The sequence below is a fragment of the Colletotrichum abscissum genome (assembly GCF_030869225.1).
Source record: "Colletotrichum abscissum strain IMI 504890 chromosome Unknown Scaffold_31.1, whole genome shotgun sequence".
NCBI lineage: Eukaryota > Fungi > Ascomycota > Sordariomycetes > Glomerellales > Glomerellaceae > Colletotrichum > Colletotrichum abscissum.
Window position 1 is genome coordinate 267,345 of NW_026850221.1, and position 26,585 is coordinate 293,929.

A 26,585-nucleotide genomic window follows, 5' to 3' on the forward strand; every position below is an offset into this window, starting at 1 on the left:
CAACGAACCACAACGTTCGCCTCGATTCAGGGTCCAACCTTGCATCAAGCGCACGTTTTCCCCCTAGCAGAGTTCCAGCACGATTCCGTTTCTGCACTATGCTCACCTTTTTCTCCTAGCGGATTTTCTTGTCAAGGCTTCCCTCAATTGGATGGGTTTACGGGATGCCGATTGCCATTATTCATGGGCATGCATCAGCGTCGTCGCAATTAGCGGTGGTCCGATGCACGGGACGCACCGGATCGGCGCGCTTCCGGGGCGCGGTTTCGAGTCGGTGGGCTTTCTTGTTTTGGTACACCTGTTTGGCGGGTATGGCGGCAGGAAAGGAAGCGAATAGGGCAGATTCATGGGCATTGAAGGGAATTAACGATGGGAGCCTCTGTCGATGTCGAAAGTTGGGATTTTTTTCTCTATTTGTTTGATGCGTTGATGCTTCACGTGAGTATAGGTTGGGTATTGCGGTATCCCACTCGCGGCTTTCAGGTTGCATTATAGCCTTTTCGAAACCTCCTTGACTGGAAGTTTGGTCGTTGCACTTACTCAGCCTATATTCGATTGTTCTATAACAGCGTTGGAAAGGTTGGGCGAGACTTTTTTTAACTCGCGAGTACACGCATCGTACTTCCACCCGGCAACCGAGGCCGCGCCCCGAAGAACGCCCGCCCGCTCGCGGAAAAAAAAAAGGAGAGAGGTGTGATAGCCGCGCTTCGCAATGGCAGCACTCCTATCAACATCGGCGTTGAGACGCAGGCTGAGGACGGCCATCGACAACGACTCGCCCGGGAGGCGGCTGTGGAGTTGGAGCGGGCCGAGTCAGGAGGCGGAAGAAAAGGTTGCCAGGCCGGCGGCTTCGCTGCTCTCGTGGGAGGAGTTACGTGAGTCATCTAGGCTACCTTGTGAAAGTTTTCTTGCTTTGAGTTGAAGAGTTAACGCTCAAGTGTGTAGCTGAGTGGCAACAGTGAGTTTGTTTCCTCGTGGTATACTGGACCAAGCAGCTGATTGAGTCAAGATGTGGGAGCGATCATATCCAGACCGGATATCGGTGAGTATGTCTGAATAAGGGTGATGTTTCCTTGATGAATTGATCTAATGTTGGATGAGATAGACCAGCTTGTGGCTCCGTGGCAGACTGTTTCGCCAGTTGGACCTATGCGCATAATGAGTCGGGTGAGTTGAAAGTACAGCATCAGGCTGGTAAAATAGTACAATCTGATAGCGAGAACAGTCAACATCTACTCTCACGTGATAGGAGCCATAGTCTTCGTTCTGCTGCCATTCTACGTCTTCAGCGATGGAATACCAGCCAGGTGGAGCATCGCCTCAACCGCAGACGTAGTCGTCTGTACAGCCTACGCTGTCGGGGTGACAACATGTTTCGTCCTTTCCACGGCGTAAGTTCACTTTCGTTATCAGCTTTTCCTAGTTTCGTCCTGTGTCTCCCGACATGTTCAGAGAGGTACAAAGCTGACCGGCCCCCTCAAGCTTCCACACCCTCATGTCCCACAGCGAATCCATGTACCTCTCGGGCATCAAAGCCGACTTCCACGGCGTCCTCGCCCTAATGTGGTCCTCCGTCTTCCCCCTAGCGCACAACGTGTTCCCCTGCTCCCCGGCCACGCGGGACGCCTACGTCGGTCTGACGGGCCTGCTGGCCGCCCTCTGCGCCGCGGCGACGGCGAGGCCGGATCTGGGCGCCGTGGACTTGGGACACCACCGCGCCGCGCTGTTTGCTGCGTTTGGGCTCGCGGCGTTTGTGGCGCCTATCGGGCATGGGGTGGTGCTGGCTGCGGACGGTGGACGAGAGGTGTGGTACGAGGTTGGCGGGTGGTGGGTTTTGGGGACGGCGGGGTGGAATTGTGTTGCTGTTTTGGTGTATTGGGCCAAGGTGAGTTGTCATTGCTCTTGCGTTTACGTGACTTCTGACCTCGCGTTTCTTGCGGGGAGTGTGGTCGTTGAACTTGATGCGTGGGCTACGGGAGACTTTGCTAATTGTTCTTGGGTCAGTTTCCGGAGAGATGGTTCCCGAGGACGTTTGACTTACTTGGGGCCAGTCATCAGTTGATGCATATCTTTGTAGGTTGAGATCTTCTCCTTTGAAGTTGCTCAGGTATAATACCGCTCGAGAGACGTACTGATATTCTTAGGTTTTGGCTGCTGCTCTTTCGTATGCAAAGGCCGTTGTGGTGGCTTTCGACTATAGACATGCGCAGGAGCTCGTGTGCTGAAGGTTGAGTTTCGGGCATATAGACATGCTTGACGGCTTGGAGAGACATACGAGAGGGCGAGCTGTCATCGAAGGGCGCTGTGCTCATCGAAGAGGAAGAGTCAAAGATATATACCATACTGTAGACTGGCATCATGCTTTGACGGTCAGATCGATCTATACAAGAGCTCAGAATAAGACGAAGTCTAATTAGGAATCTATGTATCCAATAGAAATAATGCTTCCAAAGATTTTACATCCAGTGGTACCTCTAAAACAACACCGATTCTCCACGAGCTAGATTACTGTCCACCGACATTGACGACAACCTTCCCGCGTGCCCTCCCGCTACCAACAATGTCATACCCGTCCACAGCCTCCTCAAATCCAACCTCTCTCTCCACGACGGCCTTGATCCTCCCATCCGCCAGCATAGCAACAACCTCCTCCATCAAGGCCTTCCCAGGATCCATCATGGCCGTCGCAGCCCACCGCCTCCCCGTGCCGCCCAACCAAGTCGAACGGGGCCACAGCGCATTCATCTGCATCTGCCAGCCCGCCTTGACGAGAGCCCCGACGGACTGGTCAGCCGGCTTGATCCCCACAGCAGAGTACACGCCATCGGGCTTCAGGAACTCCGCGCAGTGCACATAAACATCCTGCACACCAACACAATCAACAACAGCATCGAATCTTCTCCCCTCAGCCCCAAACTTCTCCCCCAACACTTTTGAGACGGGCACCGGAAGACTCGCAGTATAATCCACGACCTCGTCAGCGCCGAGCCCCAACACCGTCTCCGCGTTCCGCCCCGAACAGACGCCGACGACGCGGCCCTCCCGCCCGACGATGGCGCGCGCCATCTGCACGGCCAGAGACCCGATGCCGCCGCTGGCGCCGTTGACGAGGACCCTGTCGCCTCGCTTGAGGCTCGTCGCGCGGACGGTCACGGCGGCGGTGCAGCCTGCCGTCATGACGCAGCTCGCGTCGCGGAGGGAGACGTGGGAGGGGACGGGGACGGCGTAGCGTGCGGGCAGGAGGACGTGTTCTGCCAGGGCGCCGGTGCCGGTTGGCCAGGCGTAGGATATGGGGAGGAAGGCCGCGACGCGGTCGCCCTGTGAGAAGGAGCGGGAGGTGCTGCTCTCGACTGCTGCGGTTGTGCTTGGTTCGGCGTTGAGAGCCGACGACGTACCCACATTGAATTCGGACCCGGTACCGGACCCGGGAACGGATTCGGGGCTCCACACATCCGTTACGGTCCCGCTCAAGTCCCAATCCGGCACCGCCGTCTTGGCGCGCACGGCGCCGGGTAGCTTGGTGATGTAGAGGTGTCCGCCCGGGTTCAGGGCCGCGTGTGCGACTTTTACGAGGAGCCATTGGTTGCCGTCGGCGGCGCCGGGGACGGGTTTGGCTTTTGCGAGGAGTTGGGTTGTTGGTGGGAGGGTTGGGGTTGGTCTGGAGATGAGGGAGAGGACGGAGCGGGGGGTGCCGCGGTTGGTGAATGTCCAGGCGCGTGATGAGGCCATGTTTCTTTTAATCTAGGTAGCTGAGAATGAATTCTTGTCCGGGTGGACGAAAGCTTGGTGAGTAGAGATTTTGGTGGTACTTGGTCTTGTCAGGAGTCTAGAGATAATGTGCGTAGAGCAAAGGACTCAGAGAAAGTGATGTTTGGTTTATAAATATCACCCATTTTCCGAATCTCCCTTGTCTAATTCCAATGAGTTCTTATACGAATGCCATAACTGCACTTGGTCAAGAGTTGTCGTCAGAATCGGCGGAAGTCGGCGCTGCCTAACGGTTTAACATAACGGTCTGACGGGGGCGATCCTGCCACATTATACACTCCTAGCGAAAGGGCCAATCGCAGCCAAGTGAGAACGCCACATTTCAAAATACAAGAATAACGTTTCTTTCTTCCTTTTCTCTCCCCCGCGACCCCGAAGAAAAGAGACGCCTAAACGGTCGCTTGCGTGTTACCATTTAGTACTCCATCTTGCATTCCGTACACGTTACGTTGAGTTGGAAGCCATGACGGAGATCGTTACGATTGCTTGGAGATGATTCTGGCCGTTGACGAGAGACCCTGCCGTCTATTCGATCAGAGAGTCGAGAGTGCGGACGAGGTGTTGCAATCGAACACGAAGGGGTGCATTTTATAGTCGATCTACGGATACCTTGGACTGGCCGACTTTGATTGGCCTGCTAGCTATCGGTAGGTCAAGGGAGATGTTTTGAGAGAAGGCAAAATTCAGAATCAAGCCACAATTTGAATCCTCGGCTTTTGACGCTGCGACTAACTTCTGCACCTCTCATGCTATAGTATGCTCCCGGGCTAGGATTGTAGTTTCGGGTATTTTTCTGGGCAGGCTGGAACACCAACAGTGGTCGTCCGAAGAAAGTTGGCCAGGTAGCATCGGTATCAGGACACTGCGTTCAACGTAACACTGGTCCCAGCTGAGATTCAGATTCGAGTGACTACTGTGTAGACGAGATCCAGTGTCACGAGCCCAAGTTCAATGTTGTGGCCATGCATGGCTATACCTTGGGCGGTGGATGGTGATGTTTTGCAATGTAGAGATTGCTAGGTGTGGCAAATGAAGTCTGTAGCATTTGAATCAATTTATCGGCACATCTACGGCAAGTCTACCAAGTGATTGGGAATTGAAAAAAGGGTCTGTCTATCCGAACTGAGAACATTCGACCACAAAAACAATCAAAAAAGACGCGACGTGCAGCTGACACTTCTTCTTTGAGCTGAATGAGTCGCCAGTTTGCCAGGTTCATCGCATTGAACCGCGTGGCACGGGCGACGTCTCACTGGCCTCACTGGCAGTCACGACTCATCACCAGTTGGGAGGAGTGGGACGATTTGTCTCGACACCGTTCGGGTCAATCCCCGCCCTGAATGGGAAAGTCTGGTCTGGTCTGGTGGGCTGTGTGGCACAGCGGCACCGGCACGAAAGCGCGGCGTGGGCGTCCCCGGGCATAGGTACGTACTACGTAGGTACCTGATGGGAAGTGGAGAGGGAAGACACTTTGTGAACTTTTGGGGCGTCGAAAGCGAATTTCCCACCCAATGACAGTCTTGCCGCAGCTTAGTGGCCCCTCCCCTCCCCTGGGGAAAGAAGACGGGCGACTTGAGCTGAGAGTCCAGTCCAGCCGTACACTAGACGGAGGGGTCCCTTGGGTGGCCAAAGGGGGCCAAGACTTTGGGATGCAGAATTCGGGGCCTGGAACCTTGTCGTGCCTGTCACGCTTGTCCACCGGAAAGCCAAAATAACCACCACCACCCAAAAGCCAAGGGCAATTTATCCCTGGTGCGTCTGCCTGCCTACCCAGGTGCCCAGGAACGCATACGGCCGTCGCCAACACACCACCATTCCTTTCTGTCTTTCCCATCCCCTCACGACTCTCGTTTTTTTCTTGTTACCTGGCTGGCTGTTGTTGTTTTCGTCTTTGCTGCTGTTGGAGCATTTGTCTACGCCTTGGCCGCCCGCATCAATCCTACCATCGAGACCATTCACCAGCCATCTCATATCGAAAACCACCGACCTACCTCTTCTTCCCCACGACAACACCACAGCACCATTCCCTCAAGATGTCGATGCCAGGCGCCTTCTCTCCCGATCTGTCACCCTACGAACCAGACTCCAAGAAGGACAATGTTTCCGCTGCCGCCGCCGCCAACCCGCCACCTCTCCGTCTAAACCAACCCTCCGACGCCTTCTCCCTCCACACAAACGATCCCTACTACGACGACATCGCCACAGCCTCGTCTTCCAACGCCGGCGACCTGCCTCCGTCCTACACTGACGAGCCCTCGTCGCTCGACCCCAAACACAATATAAGTACCACCGTGACCCCGCTCCTGGCAGACGAGTCCGGCCACTCCCCGCTTCTCTTCCGCAGGGACCCCGAAACCGGTGCCGAAATCCACTGCTCACGCCGCCTCGACACCGACCCGGCCTTTCTCGAGTCCCACATCACATCTCTCGCCCAGTCGCCACCGAGACCCTACCTGCGCGTCCGCGGCACCCACACCGAGAGCATCCGCAAGCGCGACGACAAGACGGAGAGCAAGACCGTCGTCGACTTTGACGTCCGCGTCGAGCTCACCCCCTACCTCTACCGCGACATCGCCACCCGCCGCTCCTGGCGTGAGCTTCGCACCGCAGACAACTTTTCAAAGGTCCGCCGCGGTACCGTCTTCCCCACACGTGCCCCAGGCTTCGGCGGCAGGTCTTCGGGTGCTCGAGGCGGCGCCGCCGGCGAGGAGGTGAGCAAGGAGCCGCCCACGCTGCGGGAGTGGTGCCACCGCTACTGCGCCTCGCACGCGGGCCTCAAGACCTTTTCACTCCTGCGCACCGTGCCGGGGTTCGACGACGACGAGCGCCTCAAGGCTCGTCTCGAGGACCTCGTTCGCGCCACAAACTACCGCGGCCGCATCGACGTCTCCTTCCCCGTCCACGACAGCACGGTCGAGATTTACAACACGTGCCGCGTGAACCGCTGGCGCCAGACCACCTGGATCCGCTGGCTGTTTTACCTGACCTTCCTCTGGATCTTTGCGTGGCCCTACCTCTTCTTCCGCACCAAGCGCTTCGAGGTCGTCGAGGCCGAGTGGGCGTTTTCCAGACGCCGCAGAGATCCCCAGACGGGTGCGGCGCGCGGAAGGGAGTACGTCAGTCTGTCCGAGGTGGACCTGTACAACATGTGGGCGCGGGCCATCTCCAAGGCCGTGCTGGAGAGGAGGCAGGGCGAGCTGGACCAGCGCGACCTGCGAGATGCCGAGGGGAGACAGGACACGAGCTTCGAAGACGTCCTCGCGGGGATCGATCAGGAGACGACGAGAGGGCTCGTGAGGGCTGGTGTTAGTGCTATGAATGTTGTCAATCGGCACTTTGGATGGGGAGAGGATCGTTGATCTTTGGTCTCGCTCGAGCACAGCATGCTTTTTTCATTTCCTCGTTCATTGGCTGTTTTGTTCATCGACTTTTGGTTTCGTTCCCTCGGCTGGGTTACTTTGCTCGTTTTCCTGTCGTTTTCCATTTGCTCAAGGCTGGAAGTGCGGGTGTTTTGCTTTCTTGTTTTTTTTCTTTTCCTGCATTGCCTCGTAATGATTCCCAGACTGTGACGCATCATGATTCTTTCTTTGCCCTTTTGGTTCGGGAATACCACTGTTTTGGCATAGGTAGCGAGGGTTCAGAGTACTTACGAAAAGCACAGCATGATATATATATTCATACGTATTACCCAATCAAGATGAATTGCTAGCAAATATGATTTCCAATATTTGTGCATTGGGTGATGTGCAAAGCTGCGTCTGTTGGGAAGAAAAAGAAGTAGAGAATGTTCATGTGTAAGAAGGAAGAGGAGGAGAAGGAGAAGGAGGGAAATATCATGTTGCACCCGAAGCTTCCGTCCCATGTCTCACAAGCGGACTGGACCCCTTCCGCTTCGTGTAAGCACGCTCGAGCATCGTTAGGGTCTAGCTCCGTCCGGAAGGCACGGGCGACCGAGAGTTGTTTTTTTTTTTGGCAAAGGTCACCTAAGACTCCACCCCACACGACGGATCACCCCCTACGACAGATCACCCAATTCGGTACAATTCAGTTAAAAACCACTAGTTCTACCTACTTCATTTTATAATATTAAAAATATACAAAAGATACTTTTAAATATATAATATATAGTTTTCTTACTAAAATCATTTTTATAAATTATAATCTATTATAATAATTAAGATATTATCAAATTAAATATAACGTTTTTTACTATATAAAAATACGATTTTTTAACTTTATAAAAAATAAATAAAGCTAAGTATTTTAAAATATCATAATTTTCTAAATATTTTTCTAAGCTTAACTATACTATTTTTAGCGTTATACTAATTATATAAGCTTAGGAAATTCAAGTTTTTATAAATACTACTTATTATAATATAACTTAATATTTCTATATAATAATACTTATATTACTAATAAAAAACTATTTATATAAGTTTAATTTAAATCTATTAAAAATAATTAACTTTAAAATTTTATTTTTTTTAATAAATAAAAGAGTTATATAACTATAAGAGATTAGGCTATAAGTACTTAACTAGTAAGGTTATAATATAAGTATAAGTATATTATAAAACTAAAGTTTATAGAGTCCTTCGTAAGGGCTTTACTTTTTAAAAAGTTCTTTTATAATACGGACCATATACTAGTTACTAAGTTATTAGCGTTCTATTATTAGCCGTATTTTAAATTTATTATAATTACTCCCCCCTTACGTAACTTTAGTCCCTAAAGTTATTACGTAATATTTTTTTTAATACTAATAATAAAGTTATTAACGTTATTATTTATAATAAATTCTATAAGGCATTAATAATATTTTTTTTTACTTAGGAATAAGGTATTACTCTTATTTTCTTATTTAATAAATATTTTATTATTATTATTTAGTAATAGCGCACCGACTAGTTATTAAGTTAGTAATATATATTCGTAATAAAGTATTTTAATTATTATAATATATAAGAGCCCTCTTAGCCTCGTAGTTATTATTATTACTAAGCCTTTAAGTATAATAAAAGATTTTTTTTTTATTATTAGTTACGTATTTACTTTTTTTTTCCCCTTTTTATTTAGTAACCGTTTTACGAATTCTTTTTTATATAACTATATTTTTTTTTTTATAATATTCTAATTCTATATTGTTTCTTAATTACGACTCTCTTATTATATTATTATTAAGTATTTACCGAAATATTTACTATTTTATATATTTAAAATATACTTAATATAAAGTATAAGCTTAAGAAGGGCTTTTATAATCTCTATAATAATACTCTTTATATACGCTACTTAGTTAGTATATATTATAATATTAACGAGCTCGTTTATATTACTAGTATTTATATCGCTAAGTATATTATTTATTAAATTAATAAGAAAAAGTATTTTATTATAAGTCGTTAAGTTTTTATTAATCTGTTATTAAAATATTTATTAACGATATTTTTTAGGTTTCTGAGGAGCTATATAGCGCCGTTTAGTTTATTTAGAATACTCTTATAGAGTTTTATAATATTAAAGAATAGGGTAGTTTTAATTCTTATAAACGCGGCTACGTTCTTTATACCTTTAGCTATATTATTAATACGTAAAAAAAGGTCGCTACTTATATTACTAACCTATTAGTAAGTAATAAAGCGAAAAAGGTTTATTTTAAATACGCTACTTTTTAAAAGCTCGTTATTAACTATAAGTATTTAAACTTATTAATTTTAATTATAATAAGTCGTTAGTAATCGTTTAGTAAATTTTTTTTTTATTAACTTAAATTTCTTTTTTTAGGCTAGTATTTTTAATATTAATAATAAAACTAAGATTATCTTCTATTTTAATCGTTTTTAATTAGTTTATTTTTATAATAATAGCTATATAATTATTTTATAAAATAACCTTAACGCTCTAGCTTAGTATTATAAAGAGACTTTTAAGGGCGTTACTATTACGTATATCTAAGAGTTTCTTATTTTTCTTATTTTTTATAAATACGTTACTAAGTTCTTAGTAAATAAAGTACTTACTTATACCGTTACTATATATAGTACTACCCCTATTTCTTATAGTCCCGAGACTCGGACTCTTATTAAAAAGCGTATTTTTATTATTAATTATATTCTTAATAATAATAATAAGTAAGATAATTTTAAGTTTAAGTTTAATAAGTCCTAGTATAAAAATATTAAATCTAAAAAGCTTAGTAGCGACTTAGAGAATTTTTTTTTTAGCGTTATAATAAGCGCTACTACTTTAATATTAATAACTTATTAACCTTTACTTATAATACTCTTTTTAATATAAACGAGGGTACTCTAGCTCTTAGTTATATTATTTTAAATCTTAATAAAACTAATATTATGCTCTTTTTATTCTAAATAAAAGCTTTATAATAGCTTAACGAGGCTATTATTTATACTAAAATTAAAACTACGAGTTATAATAAGTAGTTCGATATTAATATATTCTTTATAAATATTAATATTACTAAGGTCCCTTAGCTTAATTAGGATTATAAGAGCGTTACCTCGGATAACGTTCCCTATCCTTAACCTATTACTAATAATAATAACGTTATACCCCCTACTTCGCTTTTTATTTTACTTCTTATTATAGCTCCTATTATACTTCTTGTTATAGCTCCCGTTATACCTCTTATTATAGCTCTTATTATACCTCTTATTATAGCTCTTATTATATTTCTTATTATAACCTTTAACAGTAACTAGGTAGCGAACGTTTTATAAACTACTATTACTAATATATATAATACTCTATATAACTTTAACTACTTCTTTCTTATTTATTATAATATTAATAAAGTTAATAGCTTTATTTTAAATAGTTAGCTAAGTATATATATAAAGCCTCCTCGCTTTTTACTTACCGAGCGGATTACTATTATTAATTATTAAGCTTTAAAAGTATACGCTAGAGCCGCTATTATTATTATTAATATTACGTAGGTTACTCTTTTTATATAACTAGATTTTAATAATTTTTTAATAACGTATTACTAAGGGTTATAATACTATATCTTTTTTTTAAAAATTACGCTAAGCTAAATAAAAAGGTTCTATAAAGTATTATTAATTAACTTATTTTTAGTAACTTTTTACTACGAACTTAATATTTATTATCTTATTTTATATATACCTTTTTTTTATAACGTTCGAATTTTTTAACTACTTTTGCTATTTTTTTAAAATATTTAATAAGCTCTTACGTATTATATTTAGTAAGCTACTTAGCCTATTTAATAAGATATCATAAGTTTCCTCCTTTAATTTATATTATAACGATTTTTTTAACTTTTTAAACGTCTTATTTATTCTCTAACTCTAGGAAATTTATTATTTAATTACTAACTATTTAGTAATTTCCCTATAGCTTAAGCTAAGAAACTAAAAAAATATTATATATTTTCTAATACTATTCTAATAAATATATTTAATAAGCCTATTTTCTTACCCTTTTAGTTATTATTATTTTAATATATCTTAATATTAGTTTATTATTTTTAAATTATATATTCTTTATTAATAAGCTAACGACCTCTCTATAATTAAACTTCTTTAGGATATATTTTTTATTATAATAAGCTACTTAGCTCTTAGAGACTTATACTTACGCTCGCGTAGCCTAGGCCCTAATCTTTTTAATTTTTTAAACCCTTTTTTAACCCCCTTAAACTATAGCTTTATAATTAAGTATATATTTAACGTACTTAGGGTAGTAACTATATAATACTATATATAAGGATACTTTTATAATAAAGTATTAGCTATTATTATATATAAACTTAGCTTTTTTTAATTATATTATTTACTTATTTAGCGAGCCCTTAGTATAGATCTTTAAATACTTTTTTAATATTTAATAAATCCGCTCTATTTAGCTATTTATTTATAAATAATATATAGTAAATAGTTAGTAATATATCGCTCGTTCCTTAGCGAACTTTTTTTAAAATATGCTTATAAAAAGCTTATTTTTATTTATAATAATACTTTTTAGTATACTAAACTTATATTTAACCTCTTAGTATAAAATATTTACTATTTATATTACGTTAAGTATTTTAATAATAAATAAGAACTTTACGAATTTTATTATATAATAAATAATAACTAAGATATTATTATATTTTATACCGTTATTACGAGCGCTTAGTAATAGCCCTATAATAAAATTTATAAATATTTTTTAAAATAGATATAAGGATAGTAGTAATAACTATAGTTACCTATATAGTTTATATTTTAGGGTTATAATTCCTAAATAATACTTATAGTTTTTAACGTATTCCTAAATATCTCGTTAGATATTTTCCTAGTAAAACTTTTTTTAAATTAGCTCGAGAGTTTTCGTAGCTCTTATATAACTTACTTTATAATTATTATAATATTAATAAAAGATCTCTATTTAAAAAAACTCTACTTAAAAAATAATAAGTTTTTTTTAAAAAAATAGTATACCTTATTTATTAAATAAATATATTTTTAGCTCGCTAATTATAGTATAAACTCTTATTAATTATAATATATAAAACTCGTTTTTAGCTTATAGTTTTTTAATAAGCTCCTTAAGTTTTAATAAGAAACGGGAAACGAATACTATTTTACCCTTTATAAGCTCTTTTATAATAAAACGTAAGATATACTATTTTAATATAATAACCCTAGCTCTATTTAACTCTTTTTTATTTTTATAAAACTATTAATGAGCGTTTATTAATAACTCTCTTATTTTCTTACTTTAAGTTGTTACGGTAATAACTATTACTATTTTATTAATACGCCCTATAATACGTTACTAATATAGGGGAGAAGGTTTTTTATTTTTAAAGCTAGTTAATATTTAGCTAAGATTATAAAGGGAGGCCTTAACTACTTAAATATATACTTTAATAATATTATTTTATCTTTTTAAACTAATTATTTTTTATTAAACGTTAGGTAATAGTTTATTAATAAAACGTAGTTTCTAAGCTAGTATAAAGAGGACGTCTTTATAAAATACTTCCCCCTTTATATAGTCTAGCTTTTTAAATAAACCGTCCGCTAGGTTCGTTTTTTTTAGTTAGTATTTTAAATTAAAGTTAAATATTAATAGTTTATATACTTACTTTACGAGCTTTTTTTTAAAAATCCTGCGCTAGTATACTAATTACTTTTTTAAATACTTAGTAATTTATTAAAATTATAAATTTTTATAAAAGGCCCTAGAAATAATAAGCTTAGTACTCTAGCTTTTTTATTATAATAAGTAGTTTTTATTAGCCCGTAACTTATTACTATTCCGTATTTAAGAGCTTTTATAATTAATAAGTAACGGGTCGCTATTTTTTATTAGCTTATTATAATAAGATTATTATAATAGTTTTAACTAAAGTATCGGTTTTTACTTATATAATACGTTATAAGTTTTAATACGTAAATATAGTTACTAAAATAAAAATAACTTTTAGCTAATTAAACGCCTTATCTATTTTTTTAGTTTATTAGAAATCTTTTATCTACCCCTTTTTTATTTTTAATAATATTATTATCGGTATAATAATACCCGAGTATTTAGTAATAAACTTCCGATAGAAGTTATAAAACCCTAGGAATACTTAGATATTCTTAATAGACTTTAGCGCTTTTTAGTTAGTAATCGTTCGTACTTACAACGAGTTAATCTTAATTCTTTTTAATATAATAATATAACTTAGGAACTCGACCCTTTTTTAATAAAACGAGTATTTTAATAATTTAGTAAAAAGCCTATATAATTATAAACGTCGGAGGACCTTTTTGATATCCTCTATATATTACTCTTTTATTATTAAATAGATTATTAGATCGTTTATATATATTATATAATAAGTATTTAATAAATCGGCGAGCGCTTAGTAAATATATACTTAGAACGTCGTAAGTACGTTTATTAGCCTAAAAAGTATAATAATATATTCGAAATAATTATATTAGCTCTAGAACGCTATTTTTTATTAGTCTTCTTTTTTAATTTAGATATAGTAATAAGTATCCTTAATATTTATTTTTAAAATTTATTTCGCTCTATAAAGCTTATTTAGGAGCTTATTAATAAGTAGTAGTAAGTATTAATTTTTTATAATTATTTTATTTAGCTTATAGTAGTTTATATAAAAGCGTAGCGTACCGTCCTTTTTTAATATAAAAAGGATTAGTACCCCCGCCTTACTAACTAAAAATATAATATAACTATTCGCTAGGTTTTTAATAATATATGTATAAAGCTTATTAAGTTATTTTTTACTTAACGAATAAATAGGACTATATAATAGTTTAGTACTTAAAACTAAGTTAATTAAGTATTTTACCCCGTTATATAGTTACGGTCCTTTTACTAACTACTCGTTAAATATTTCTATTTTTAATTAAAGTTTTAATAATAAACCCTCTTATAGTTTAATCTCTATTACCTTTACGATATTTCTTATAATAGTAATATATAATACGTATATCTTTTTATAATTCTTAATAATATTACGAGCTATTACCTCTAGTTTAGTAACTAAAATAAGTTCGTATAACTATATATTCGTTACTATATTAATATAAATACCCTCTTAGTTTATTAATAATTATAATAATAAGAGGTTTACTATTCTTTTATTTTTATTAATTATAGTAAATAGTTACTAAATCTTCTTTAGTTACTTATAATAGTTAATAAAAAAGAGCGTTAATTAATAAGCTTTTTTTTAACCTACGGCTTTACCCTAAAAATCTTTTAACGAGGGAGCTATAATAATAACCGGGGTTAACCTTAAGTAAGTTACGAGCTTAGTATTAATAATATCTATTTTAGAATATATATTTATATTAATTTTTATTAGCTTTTTAGTAATATTTTATAGAACTATTACCCTACTTTTTATAATTATTTTTATTAATACCTTTTTAATACTTAGCGTAAATATATTAAGTATATTACCTATACTTATTCGTTTTTTAATAAGTCGACCTCTATAACTCTTAGCTTAGTAATAACTTATTAAATAGTTATTAACGTTAGCTTCGATCGGGAGTACGTTAGCTTATTATTGCTCCTATTTCTTAACTTATTCTTTTAATACTTATTAAATATATAGCTTATTTTATTATATATAAAGTACTTAATATTATTATTACGACGTTTTTATAATAGCTTAGTGCGAGTACTTTTATTATATAGTTTTTATAATATTATTCTTAGTAAGTCCTTAAAACCTAGCCCCTTAGAGCTCTCCCTACTCTTTTTTTTATAAAAAGGAAATATTTAATATAGTTATTTTAATAATAAATATAGCCTTTTTTTACTATCTTTTTATAACTAGTCGCTACCCTTTTACTAATTTAATAATTATAATTTATTAGCCTCGTAAGCTATATTACGTACTCTTTTAATTAAGACCTTATAATAAATTAAATCGTCCTATAACTAAAATAGTAGTTTAAAAAAGAACTAATATACCTCTATTTTTAAATTCTTTATATTTTTTATACTTAGGTTATAATAAATTACTAACTACTTAGCGAAGAACTAAGTAAGGGTCTAGCCCTCTTTTAACTTTTTTATCCTTAGCTCTTTATAATATTCCCGTTTTTAAATCTCGGGGTTTATGTATTATTAGTGAATAAATACTAAGAAATTACCTTAGGAGAGGGAATTTTAAAAGCTCTTTTTGTAATTACGCTATTATATTTATAATAATAAGGATATTTTAAATAGGGCCTATTTAATATATTATTCTATAGTACTTTTTATATAAAGCTTATTACTTATTTTTATAATAATAATCTAATTTACTATTTAAGTACTTATAAACTCTTTTTTAATTAGTTTATAGTTATTAAAAAAAGGCTTTTTATATTCTTATCGATTTAGATATATTACTAGCTACTTAGTAAGCTATTAAACGAGCTCCTTATATTAATACCGTTCTTAGTTTTAATCTTTAACTATTATTTTTATTATTTTATAAAAATAAGTTATTATTAAGCTTATAAGGTCTATTAAACTAGCTATTTTAGTACTATTTATACTTTTATACGCGCCTTAACTTCGTATATTTAGTAATTGGTTATTAATAAACGCCCCGTTTATAATAAATAAGGTCCTTAGGGTATTAATAAAGTAATTAGCCTATAAGGGTAATTTACCCTAATTATTTTCTTTATCTAGCTCTTTTATAAATATTAGTATTTAAATAGGACTCGCCCTATAATAAGCTCGTTCCCTCGAATAGAATAAAGTTAAATAATTAACTCTAAATAGCTATAGCTCGTTAGTACTAATAGCTTTTTATTAATAGCTAGGTATTATTTTATTAACGTTCCGTTCGTTTTTATAATTTATTATTATTTATACTAATTACTTTATATAAGTATAAGTTTTAGAATTGTAAAAAATTAGGCTATAAATACTTAATTAGCGAGGCTATAATATAAGTATAAGTATATTATAAAACTAAAGCTTATAAAGTTTTTTATAAGGGCTCTGCTTTTTAAAAAGTTTTTTTATAATACGGACCGTATATTAGTTACTAAGTTATCGACGTCCTATTACCGGCCGTATCCTAAATCTATTATAATAACATAGTATAATATTAGTATTTATATAGGAATTATTAGTAAGTACTAATATTTAGAAGCATATTTTAAATCTAATATTACTATATAATATAATATAAAATAACTTTTTTTAAATATTTTTCTATACTAATTATACTTTTTTTTAGCTTACGTATTTTTTAAAATATTTATTTTTTAATTATTTATATATATATGGAATAGCGGTTTTGGCTGAATCTGGCTGAATTGGGTGATCTGTCGTAGGGGGTGATCCGTCGTGTGGGGTGGAGTCTTACCAATTGGACGAGTATGTACGGACCGTCCGCACAGAGTTAGGTAATCTGGACCCTGCGCCGACGGAACCCCGCCGTTTTGTTGTGCCCCGCCATCCCACCTCACCTCACCTCACCTCAGTCAATCTCATTGCGCCTGGACATTCGAAAGCTCAAACACTCGCAGAGCTCGCCAAGTTTGTTTACCAACGTCGTGTCGTTCAACGTTCCATCCTCTTCAACAACAAGAACGCCTTGAATACGCAGAAATCAAGATCTACCAACAACATCGAGGAAAGAAGGAAAGGTGATAGAGTTATGGAAGTCAAGAATCCGCGCCGGGTGTTGGCGGTCTCGCTTGCGGACTCGACGCAGCATTTGAGTAGAGTCATTAAAGGTTGGCGAAAACGGCACTTTCTATTTTTCTCCTGTTTGTTTACATGAGCCTTGGCATCTGGCTATTGCATCCTCAAACAGGAGCTCTTGACCTCATGTATCTCATGCTCATGAGATGAAAGGGGAATGAAGCCCGCATCACATGCGAAACTACGCAACGGCATCCTCATGATCTCACCGCAACTCGTCACATTGCAAACTTTCCGCGCACTCTCACTAGATGCCAACACTTTGTGGAAGAGTATCGTACTAACGCGGGAAGGGTAGACCTCACGGGCACCCACCCAGAACCGGCATCCACAACCCTCGCGGGCACAACGCACATCCTCCCCATCAAGACGAGCTACTACACCGCCGACGTGCCCATCTGGCTGGACCTCGTCGACTCCCCGGCCGAGTGGTCCGCCTCCTTTCTCTCGCCCGAGGCCAAGGAGGTCCTCACCGTGCTGGGCGGGCTGGCTGTTGTTTTTGCGCTGCCTTCTTCTCCTTCATCATCGTCTTCGACATCAGCCCCGTTACCGGAAGACGGTACCACCCCTGCGCCGGTATCAGTAACAGCACCGGCAACGACCCCCCAGCCCTCGCCAGAGGACACCCGCGCGCTCATCACCGAGGTCGGGAGGGTCGTTCGCGAAGGGCTCGGCGGGTGGGGATGGGACGGCGTCGGGTTGGGCATCGGCGTCGGGGATGGGACGGCGGACGAGTGGGAGGATCTCTGCGCTGAGTGGGGACTCGAGTTTGTGCAGGTTCGTGGGGGTAAGAAGGATGATGGCCGGAACGAGTTTGGAGGTTCGTCACATCCCCTTTCTTGTCTCTTCTTTTCCGTTCCTGCTTTTGGCTCTCTCTCTTGCTTCGGATCATTCAGTCTGCGGTTCATACCCCTGAGCCGTGCTTCAACACTTGAGGGCCGTTTTGGGAGGAAGGGGTCATGGGAGAGTAGAGCACCTTTGTCCCGGAACCTACCCCTATTCGGCACAACATAAAAGGTCCGTCCATGCTGACATCCCTTTGCCAGAGAAAATGGGCATAGCAAGAGTCCTCGAAGCCCTCGAATCCAACGACTGGGACGCCGCAGACGACATGGACGGCCCATCAGACCTCGATTCGGACCTCGACACCGCCGCCGGTGATTTACCCAGGAAACCCAGACCTCTAGCAGGCGGCACCGGCAACGACGACGACGGCGACGACAACGACGATTTCGACCTCGACGACCCAGAGAACCTGGATTTCGGCTTCGACAGAGCGGATTTCGAAGGGCTGAAGAAGGCGATTTGGAACCTCGAGCAGGAGCCGGAGGATGAGGATGAAGTAGTAGAAGGGGGAGCAGCGGACACGGCAAAAGCAGCGAGTGGAAGCGCGGGAGGCGCTGCTACCGCCGAGAAACCGGACTCGGCGAAGACGACGCAAGAGAAGAAGGTCGAGGACGCTGAAATAGAGGACCTGGACGCCGAGGACGTGGAAAAGATTGAGCAGATGATGCGCAAGCTGCAGGCTGTCCGGGACCTCAGCGCGGGGCTGCCCGAGGACCAGAGGCGGAGGATGGCGAAGAAGGCCGTTGGGGAGGTGATGAAGGAGCTTTGAAAGGGGGGCCGTAGACGAATGCGCTCCTGGCTCCTCTGATCTGGTCTGGTTTTGGGGGTTGGGCCGTTGATGTTTGGTCAGTCGTGTAATCATGTCAGCTGCGCAGGCTGCATGTGTCACTGGGAGGAAGACACAAAAGGAAGCAACTCTGAGATGGAAGCGGGATTGGAGGAAATAGCTCGCTGATCGGTTGCTCTGGGAAGAGTTTTTCCCATCGCGAGCAGTTTGGAGGACCAATGGTCTGTCGGTCTGTTTCCCTTGAACAGGAACAGTGACGGAAAAGAAGACAAAAGAACTAGCTGGAACTTTGGACACCCCGAGTCCCGTCTCCCAGAAATCTCGTCGACAGAAACTTTGCACTTGGGGTGGTCTAGGAACCAAGGTCACGGTTCTTGTGTACTATGCAGACGAGAGAGAGAGAGAGAGAAAGAGAGACCCTCGGATTGGAAGTCAAAGGCAGCAGTGTCAACCTTCAAACCAGAGCTATCTGCTCCCGCCATTACTTGAGAGAGTGGGAAAGGTGGCGTAACGGTATAGATACCCAGGCATGTCAGGTCTGAATAGCACAGAGAAAAGTAAAAAAAAAAAAAAAAAAGGTCGAGAAAAATCGATCTCGTCTTCCATATGGAGCAGGAGTATTCGACTTTGGAGGACTCCTTTCCCCTAGTGATGCCTCACCACCTATAAGGCCGTAAGCCCAGCCTCTCATAACCCAGACTGTCTACCTCAAGGTTCTGTAGATAATGCGCTGATGATTCCGATGTTTAGTCAGTCATGATGATCCTTTGGTCCATGCAACTGAGCAGATAGTATAGCTGAAGCAGTGTGACAGGCGCAGGAGGCCATTCGGCTAGGTACTAACATGCAAAGCGATTGGCGTCAGAGTCGACCACTCACAACGCAGTATGAAGATGTCACAAAGGCAATCGTAGTCCCTCCCATCTTCTTAAATCCCAGATAGGCTTATTGATCCATAGGGCGACACAAGTCGGCCCATATATGAATACGGCATCAGCTCTACACAACCCGAGAGGCTCGATATACAGCCAACGATATGTTCCGTCTGCACTCCCCGACTGTCACCAAATCCACTCAAATTTCTCCCTGTCGTGGGGCCTTGCAACGTCCATCTTCAACCAACTAGCGAAGAGCCTGTCTGGAGGCATTCGTCGTGGTATTAAGCCGTAGCCCGTGAAGTTGCAAGTGACCATGCTGAAAACATTACGGAGCAACAACGAACGTCAGCCATTGCGTCCAAAAGGGGCACCACATAGGGGTAAAGTCTCCAGAAACGTGGCTTTCTGCCGATCTCCCGTGAGCAGACAAAGTGAAGGCTATCCAGAAGACGTAGATCCTGGGATTTTCTAGCAAAATGCTGCCCCGGCTGTGTATGCTCAAGTTGGCATATTCCATGAATCACCAGGCCTCTCCTATTCCTTCCAGTCTTCGACACGCCGCGTGGCATGCATAGAGTGATGCTTCTTAGTGCGAAAACGGTCCCATTTCAATATCTTGCGCAAGCTGACCCGTTTTGGGCCAGGGAAATCCGGGGGCGTGGTTAAGCAGACATATAGGTTTGCTTTAGACGGCTTGGAAATATAAAGTGAACCCACTCGAATTGAGCAGTTCGGACGGCGGGCGAACGAAGCAGGGAATCCATTAGTATCATGCGGCAAGGCTAGTTAGTGTACCCAGTCAGTCCATAGTGCCAAAGGTCGTTCGTCACTTGGGTTATGCTTCGGGGACGCTCCGCGCTTGAGTTTACCTATACCGAGTCATGAAAAAGAAGCCCTCGGTAGGTCTTGTCAATCGCCGAGAAGCTGGATCAACCCGGGAGAATAGATTGATCCGAGCAATTCGACGGTCAAGTCCCGTCTCGGGGTCAAGCAGGTGTCAGCGGGATGCCGGCCAGGGGACCCGTCTCGGTGAGGGCCGGGGAGAACATCAGACGAACGCTAGCGTCGATCCTCTTGCAAGCCCTTGTGCGATCTCGTACAGATGCACGACGTCGACGTCGCAGACAGACGACGAGCAGGGACAAGTCCGGCACAGCCTCTCCATATGGCCCACACTTTGGTTCATGCCGACGTGGTTCCCCTCCTCACTCCTGTCCCCTCTAGAGGCCCGAGCACGCAGGTCTTTGTAGCAATAGAATGTTCTGCCGCGCATCGCCAAACAATGCGGCGGAGCAGCGTGAGCGTGCTGGAGACTGGCGTCGCATGACTGGTGGTCTTTTTTCTTTCCTTCACGAATCCTCCCTCCTCTGCCGGCGGGGAAGCTAGGCTCAATCGGAAATTTCTCAGCGATGCCTGTAATGCTTGTCGAGGAAGCGATAACCTGCTAAGTTTCAGCAAACTCGATTGGGAATGCTTGGCCCGGTATCACGGTAGTTTTGGGTACCCTGCTGCGCTGTTGGGGGCTTTGCTAGACGCTGTGTTCGTGATCGTTGGTAACCTGTAGTCGATTGCATGCCAGTATAGAGGGCATTTCGTACAGGTAGGCTGTAGCCAAGTCGATTGAGGAGAATGAATAATCGTCCGAGCTTAGTGGTGCGATGCTGTGGGATCTCGAGTTCTGCCTTACAGTCGCTAGTGTCTATCTGGATCGTTGCACAGTATCTCTCATGTAATGGGAAGTAAACAATCGTAAAATGCGCAGTGGACATGCACCATCTTGCACACGAGGCTTCAAAACATTGCAATTGGAGTAAGCAATGGCAACGCGTCAAGGCGCGTTTCTCGATGTGTTGTCGCAGCGTCGCGATGATCATTCATGCCTCGGCGGAGCCCCAGCTTTGGCAACCTGCCCATTGGTCAACTTTCGCGGAGTGATTATGCTCCGTCAGTGGTGGACATGGAGCTGAATGCAGTTGCGAGCGACACGAAGGCTCTGGGCCTTCGGACGTAGCTACGGAAGTAGAACCAGACTTTTGGGACGGTATCGATGGCAACTGACAGTTTGACAGCCATGAGCGTTTCGCGGTGTGGAAACAAAGGAACGACAAAGACTTTGAAGCACGCCATTGTCAAGCCAAGCAAAATTAGCCAACTATCGACAACACGGGCTTGATAAAGACTGTAGCCTTTTCGGTAGCCGCGGATGGTCGGCTGACGGGATTTCCGGAGCAGCAGATCTGATATATGGACCCTGTATCCGTAAAGCGTCACACGCTCTCGTGTTGCCTGGCTGTCAGTAGCCGATTTCCATGCCACCGTTTGATTCTGTGGGTTGGTGCCACCGACTTTGCGGCGGAAATGTCAGCGATACATCTCGCCTATTCCTCGCCTTGTCTACCTCTTGCGGCAATCTTGCGTATTATCCATAAAGGGTCCAGCAGCAAGAGCCGGTCTCTCAAGGGCTCCCGGCAAGCGAGGATTAACTCTGCAGGGCTCGAGATAGGGGGAGGGGCAAAGCCAAGGGAGTTGGCCAGGGATTTCGGGCTCGCAATGTTCGACGATTCTTCTGGAACGAATTCGCCAGGCTGTGAGATTGGGGTCCCCGTCCGGCGTCCGGTGATGCTAGCAGCGATGAACCCCAGACGGGCAGATTCTTTGAAGCAATGGGCAGCCCATACCGGCGACCGCGAAATCCGGACACATGCGGCGGCGGGCTGGCAACTCAAGAGGGCGATGGATGAATTCCACAGTCAGAATTGGCCCCGCCGTACTTGCGGACGACCGTCGTCGGCTTCGGTGGCTGAGTCAGTAACAGAAGTGTTTAGATTGTTTGAATCCGAGGCCAACGGCGAGTGGGCATCCAAAACGACGATCTCCCACCAACAACGCACGGAACTATGCGACGGTCGGTCGTCAATGGTCACGGCTAGACTTCCTGCTCCGTTCTCCCTTATGCGGCGAAAAAAGATAATTATCTGTATTCCGTACAGATATTCCCCCCAGGGTTCTTGGTTGACGTTTCGCGGAGGAAGCACGCTGCACAACGGCCGCGCTCCGACAGGGCTCTTGTCTGACAGTTGTTGTTGAACGGGGCCGGAGGCGGACCGGGGGCTAGGACTGGAGACACGAGCCAGAAGCGGGAAGAGAAAAGATCAGACGAAAAAGGCACGACGTATCCGCAGAATGAGGGCCCATGGGGCCAGAGAGGCGTGGAAGGCAGGGGGAACCTCAACGAAGGTCCTCTCTCAGACTCTCACCCCTCCCTTTCTCTTCCTCCAGGCTCTATGTCTGGTGATTCTGCCCTGGTTCCATGAGGGAGTCTTAAGCCCTGAGCCTTGAGATGCTGCGGTAGTGGCTCTCTTTCTAACCCGACAAGGAAATCCATCGACGATCTTTCGCCTGACCGAATTCGGCCAAGTTTCAAGCATAATGTCCAATGAGAGTGATTTGACTTTGACAGATCCCTGTTGTTCTTCTCGAGGCTGGTTGGCTGAGCCGCAGCGTCCCTGAGAAAGTTGCGAGGTACCAACATCAACGCTCAGGGGTAAAAGCGGATCCTGCTGAAGACAACTTGGAGCCCTGACACCGACTAGTTCTCAGGGACAGTCTTCCGCATTCCTTAACACTGTGATGACCTTCTCACACTTCGCGCACCCCTTCAACAAGACCGATTCTGGAAAACGGAGCCGAACCGTCATGCATCACCGACCCAATGCCGTCCCCTATCCGTTGCTCCACGACTTTGCTTCGGCGCTGACAGCGGACTTGTCTCGTTTGAGCAAAGAAGCCTGTGGACTCTCGAGTGCGGTCTCCCTCGTTTCCATGCAGGATGAAGTCAAACTCTATGCTTCGTCGTTCGGAACACTTGAAACGAAGCTACTTGGTTGGTTAGAGAACAACAGCATACTAACAAGACCCTCGTCAACCTTCGGGGCTTTCTTCTTTGGAGGACCACCTGGCCGGGATGAGGCGCGCCAATGCCATGAATGCAAGTGCAAGTGCAAAGGCAAATGCAGACATGGAGGTGTTATTTGACCTTGAACTTTGGACGAGCGGAGGATCCCATTGCTATTTCGGGCTTCCTGATGGTGTATGGTAGATTTGTAGCCGCCTTCACGGAGTCCGTCTGTCTTAGTGATACGCCGACGCGTGCGCGAGCATGGGACATTCCGATCGCTTGAGCTCCATTCGACGGCGCCACGCCTTCGAGGAACGATGCCGGCGGCAGCGAGCGCCAATGAGCGCTTGGGCGGAACATTTCGTCTGAAGTTTTTGTCATCTGACATTGGCAGAGCATGTCCAATGTCACCGGTTGTGATCAGACCGGGACGTCTGAGCATATTAAGAGTCAAAGCTCCGGCAGTCGCGCAACCGCAATCCATCTGCCAGCTGCTCTGTGGCCGAACTTCGTGGATGTGCTTCTCCCGAATGTAGAATATTCGTCCTCCGTCGCTGGCCGATGGAGCTCCTCCACCAATGTCGAATGGGTCACCGTAGGACGGCCGGATGGCTTGGAGCTTGAAGGTAGCTGGCCGGATGATCAAAGACAGTTAGCGCTGCGTTACAGTGTCTTCGGCGCATGTGGCACTTGGGCCATGGGATGGGTGTTCTGGCTGCATAACGCTTCTGCAGGTACGAGGTAACACAGGTTGCGTCTCCCAAAAACCAAGGCCGAAGCCGAAGGCTCCTGGAAAGCCGACGAGAGTATGTCGCTGCCTTTGGTCTAGCAACAGAGGGAGGATCGATGCGAATTCCAAGACCGTTTCGAGCTCGAACGTGAGGACAGCGAAACAAGACCAGTCATGGGCGTTGTGTTGGATAGCATTGGTTCGTTAGATGTATACTGGAACGCTCAAAGTGTGTAAAAAGACCCTCCGTCGTGCAAAGCGATCTTTGTGATGCCCTAGTGTCTTGTCTGAGACATCCCTTTGGTTCCCGGCACTCCCACAGGAATGGCCAGGCGATCGCCCCGACGCGTTGTTTTTAGAGGTACGACGTTTCGATGTCTGTTGCAGACGCGAGACAGGGCCAAAGGGAGACGCTGAGCATGGAGCAAACATAGTTCACCTCAGACTTTTGCGCAACGATTCGTGGCGGCACCATCCCTCGGTATGACGGCCGAAGAGGTTGGGTGGTATGTAGTTGGGCGGGTTGAACCTCAGCTCAGCATGGGGAGGCCCCTTTCTCGACATGTCATTTGTGGAAGTTGACGCCTGCTTACTCAGTGGTTCCAGAAGGCAACCGACGTATCTTGAGTTATGGGTGGAGGCTCTCTGGAACTGGCTTGGTCTTGATGGTCCGAGAAAGGGGACGACCTCTGGAGGCGCAAACCCCGTGCCGTTGGCGTCCCCGGCGGGATGGCCTCGAAATGACAAGAATCTCCCCAAGAGCATCGACCATGTCATAAAAGCCATCACCCCCATCGCTCGAATGAAGAACCGAGCGGGCGCAAAGGTGACGTGGAGATGGGCGTCGAGATCTGCCCCGCGGATAAGTGGACGGTCGGGGCTCCCTCGGGCGAGCAGTTTGGCGGCCAAGAGAATTGCGTAGTTCCAAGAGCCGTGAACCGTCTGCCTGGGTGTGCATAGTGGGCACGCCGCTCGGGAAAGCCTGTGCTGTGACCAGTAATGAGTAAATATCCAGCTGGTCCGAGCCTATCTTGTTTAAACAGTCTTTTGAACGTTGGTCCCGGCCTAAGCCGTCAGCCAGATATTTCGTGATTGGAAAGTGCTAGGTAGGTCCAGTAAAAGAGGCTTTGCACTCTGACTGAATCATTGGTTTTCTTGTGCTGAATCAGTCGAACTCAGTATGGCGGTCTTGACTAGGAAGACCTTGTCAGCCCTCGGCGATAGGCGCTAGCGCAAGGCGTACGGGTCAAAGTGAGGTTCAAAGTATGTAGTCTTGTCTCCAGCTTGAATTCGTGATGGACCCATTCCGAGCTGGAGGCTCACAAAGCCGGGACGGCGGCGTCTGAGCGGACTCTTGACCGCCAGTCGCATACTACCGGCTGCAGAAGTCTGTGGATCAGCTATCGTCTGGCAGGTGTCTCTGTGCTGCGTGACTGTTGCGCAGAGCGGCAGGCGTCACCATATCAAGCGAGAGCGACCCTTTTTTTGCCACGGATCATTCTTGTTTAGAAGATGGAGAACGGAGCCTTGCAGATCCAAGCCTGAGGACGGAAGCTGAGGACGAACGGTGTGTGTGTATGGGCAGAACAGCAACCTGGCACCGCATGCAGCATATGTGAGGTCAGGCGGCGCAACGATCCACGACAGAAGCTGCCTAGATCGATGACTGCATGCCCTGGACAATGATTGATGGCCGTCGATTCGATTCGACGAAACCTTGTGTGCTATTTCGAGAGGTGCCTGGTTGCCATGGCGGGTTTGTATGGTTTCGTTTGGAGTCGTCTGTGACACAGCTTGTCAGGATGCAGTCGACAACATCTGGCGGATCATTGTGTACCTGACACGGCTTGTGTGAGGAGGGCGCGTCTTGGGGGCGAGGGGAAAGCGTGAATGTCGGGCGAGGAGGGCGAGGAGGGGGAGCATGGATCGCCAGGAACAGGGACAATACCGGACGAAAGAGACGTCAGGTACGACACAGTGTGGGAGGAAATAGTCGAAGACGAGCCAGCGATGTGACGCTGGAATATGTGGCTTGTCCCAGTTGCGAGTGGTGCATTGTGAATGCAGTGCAGCAGTGCAGCAGTGTAGTGTAGTGCAGTGATGCCAACCGCGATCGACCGGCGCCAGCAAAAGACGCCCTCGACCTGCAGTATGATGCAGGTTGACAGGACCATGTTGAAAGTTCACGCTGCAACCGCATGGAGACCTGACTTGGAGACTTGGAGCGAGAGAGAAAGAGGGTGGATGGAAATCAACCTGAGGTTCCAATCGGGAAAAGACTGGATGAACGACGTGAGCAGGGGTCAGGGAGCGACGTTTCTAAGGTGGGACATAGGTATCCAGCGTACCTTCCTCCGTTCGGGTACCTTACAGCTAGTGGCTCTTTCCTTAGGTTTGGTGCAAGTGCGACTGGCAAGTGCAACGGAAGGCGGAGAAGCCGCGCACTGTGAACAAACCGTT

General features: G+C 43.8%; 7 protein-coding genes across 7 annotated transcripts; 5 read left to right on the forward strand and 2 right to left on the reverse strand.

Moving 5' to 3' along the window:
* Positions 1-712: 712 nt before the first annotated feature.
* Positions 713-2,225, forward strand: CABS01_11414 (uncharacterized protein; the record flags this gene model as incomplete). Its single annotated transcript, XM_060544769.1, has 8 exons — positions 713-875; positions 946-958; positions 1,010-1,042; positions 1,106-1,167; positions 1,226-1,391; positions 1,483-1,885; positions 2,005-2,073; positions 2,145-2,225. 8 exons carry the CDS (start codon positions 713-715, stop codon positions 2,223-2,225), a joined length of 990 nt encoding a protein of 329 aa, XP_060397591.1.
* Positions 2,226-2,505: 280 nt separating this feature from the next.
* On the reverse strand, positions 2,506-3,729 carry CABS01_11415 (uncharacterized protein; the record flags this gene model as incomplete). The annotated part of the gene is made up of 1 exon (XM_060544770.1): positions 2,506-3,729. One exon carries the CDS (start codon positions 3,727-3,729, stop codon positions 2,506-2,508), a length of 1,224 nt encoding a protein of 407 aa, XP_060397592.1.
* Positions 3,730-5,801: 2,072 nt separating this feature from the next.
* On the forward strand, positions 5,802-7,127 carry CABS01_11416 (uncharacterized protein; the record flags this gene model as incomplete). The annotated part of the gene is made up of 1 exon (XM_060544771.1): positions 5,802-7,127. One exon carries the CDS (start codon positions 5,802-5,804, stop codon positions 7,125-7,127), a length of 1,326 nt encoding a protein of 441 aa, XP_060397593.1.
* A 9,812-nt stretch (positions 7,128-16,939) lies between these two features.
* Positions 16,940-18,601, forward strand: CABS01_11417 (alpha and gamma adaptin binding protein p34; the record flags this gene model as incomplete). The annotated part of the gene is made up of 3 exons (XM_060544772.1): positions 16,940-17,018; positions 17,285-17,806; positions 18,033-18,601. 3 exons carry the CDS (start codon positions 16,940-16,942, stop codon positions 18,599-18,601), a joined length of 1,170 nt encoding a protein of 389 aa, XP_060397594.1.
* A 3,140-nt stretch (positions 18,602-21,741) lies between these two features.
* On the forward strand, positions 21,742-22,584 carry CABS01_11418 (uncharacterized protein; the record flags this gene model as incomplete). The annotated part of the gene is made up of 1 exon (XM_060544773.1): positions 21,742-22,584. One exon carries the CDS (start codon positions 21,742-21,744, stop codon positions 22,582-22,584), a length of 843 nt encoding a protein of 280 aa, XP_060397595.1.
* A 940-nt stretch (positions 22,585-23,524) lies between these two features.
* CABS01_11419 (uncharacterized protein) lies at positions 23,525-26,299 on the reverse strand (the record flags this gene model as incomplete). Its single annotated transcript, XM_060544774.1, has 5 exons — positions 23,525-23,760; positions 23,870-24,025; positions 24,719-25,107; positions 25,369-25,558; positions 25,963-26,299. The coding sequence occupies 5 exons, from the start codon at positions 26,297-26,299 to the stop codon at positions 23,525-23,527; spliced, it is 1,308 nt and encodes a 435-aa protein (XP_060397596.1).
* On the forward strand, positions 24,688-25,047 carry CABS01_11420 (uncharacterized protein; the record flags this gene model as incomplete). The annotated part of the gene is made up of 1 exon (XM_060544775.1): positions 24,688-25,047. The coding sequence occupies one exon, from the start codon at positions 24,688-24,690 to the stop codon at positions 25,045-25,047; it is 360 nt and encodes a 119-aa protein (XP_060397597.1).
* Positions 26,300-26,585: the final 286 nt, after the last annotated feature.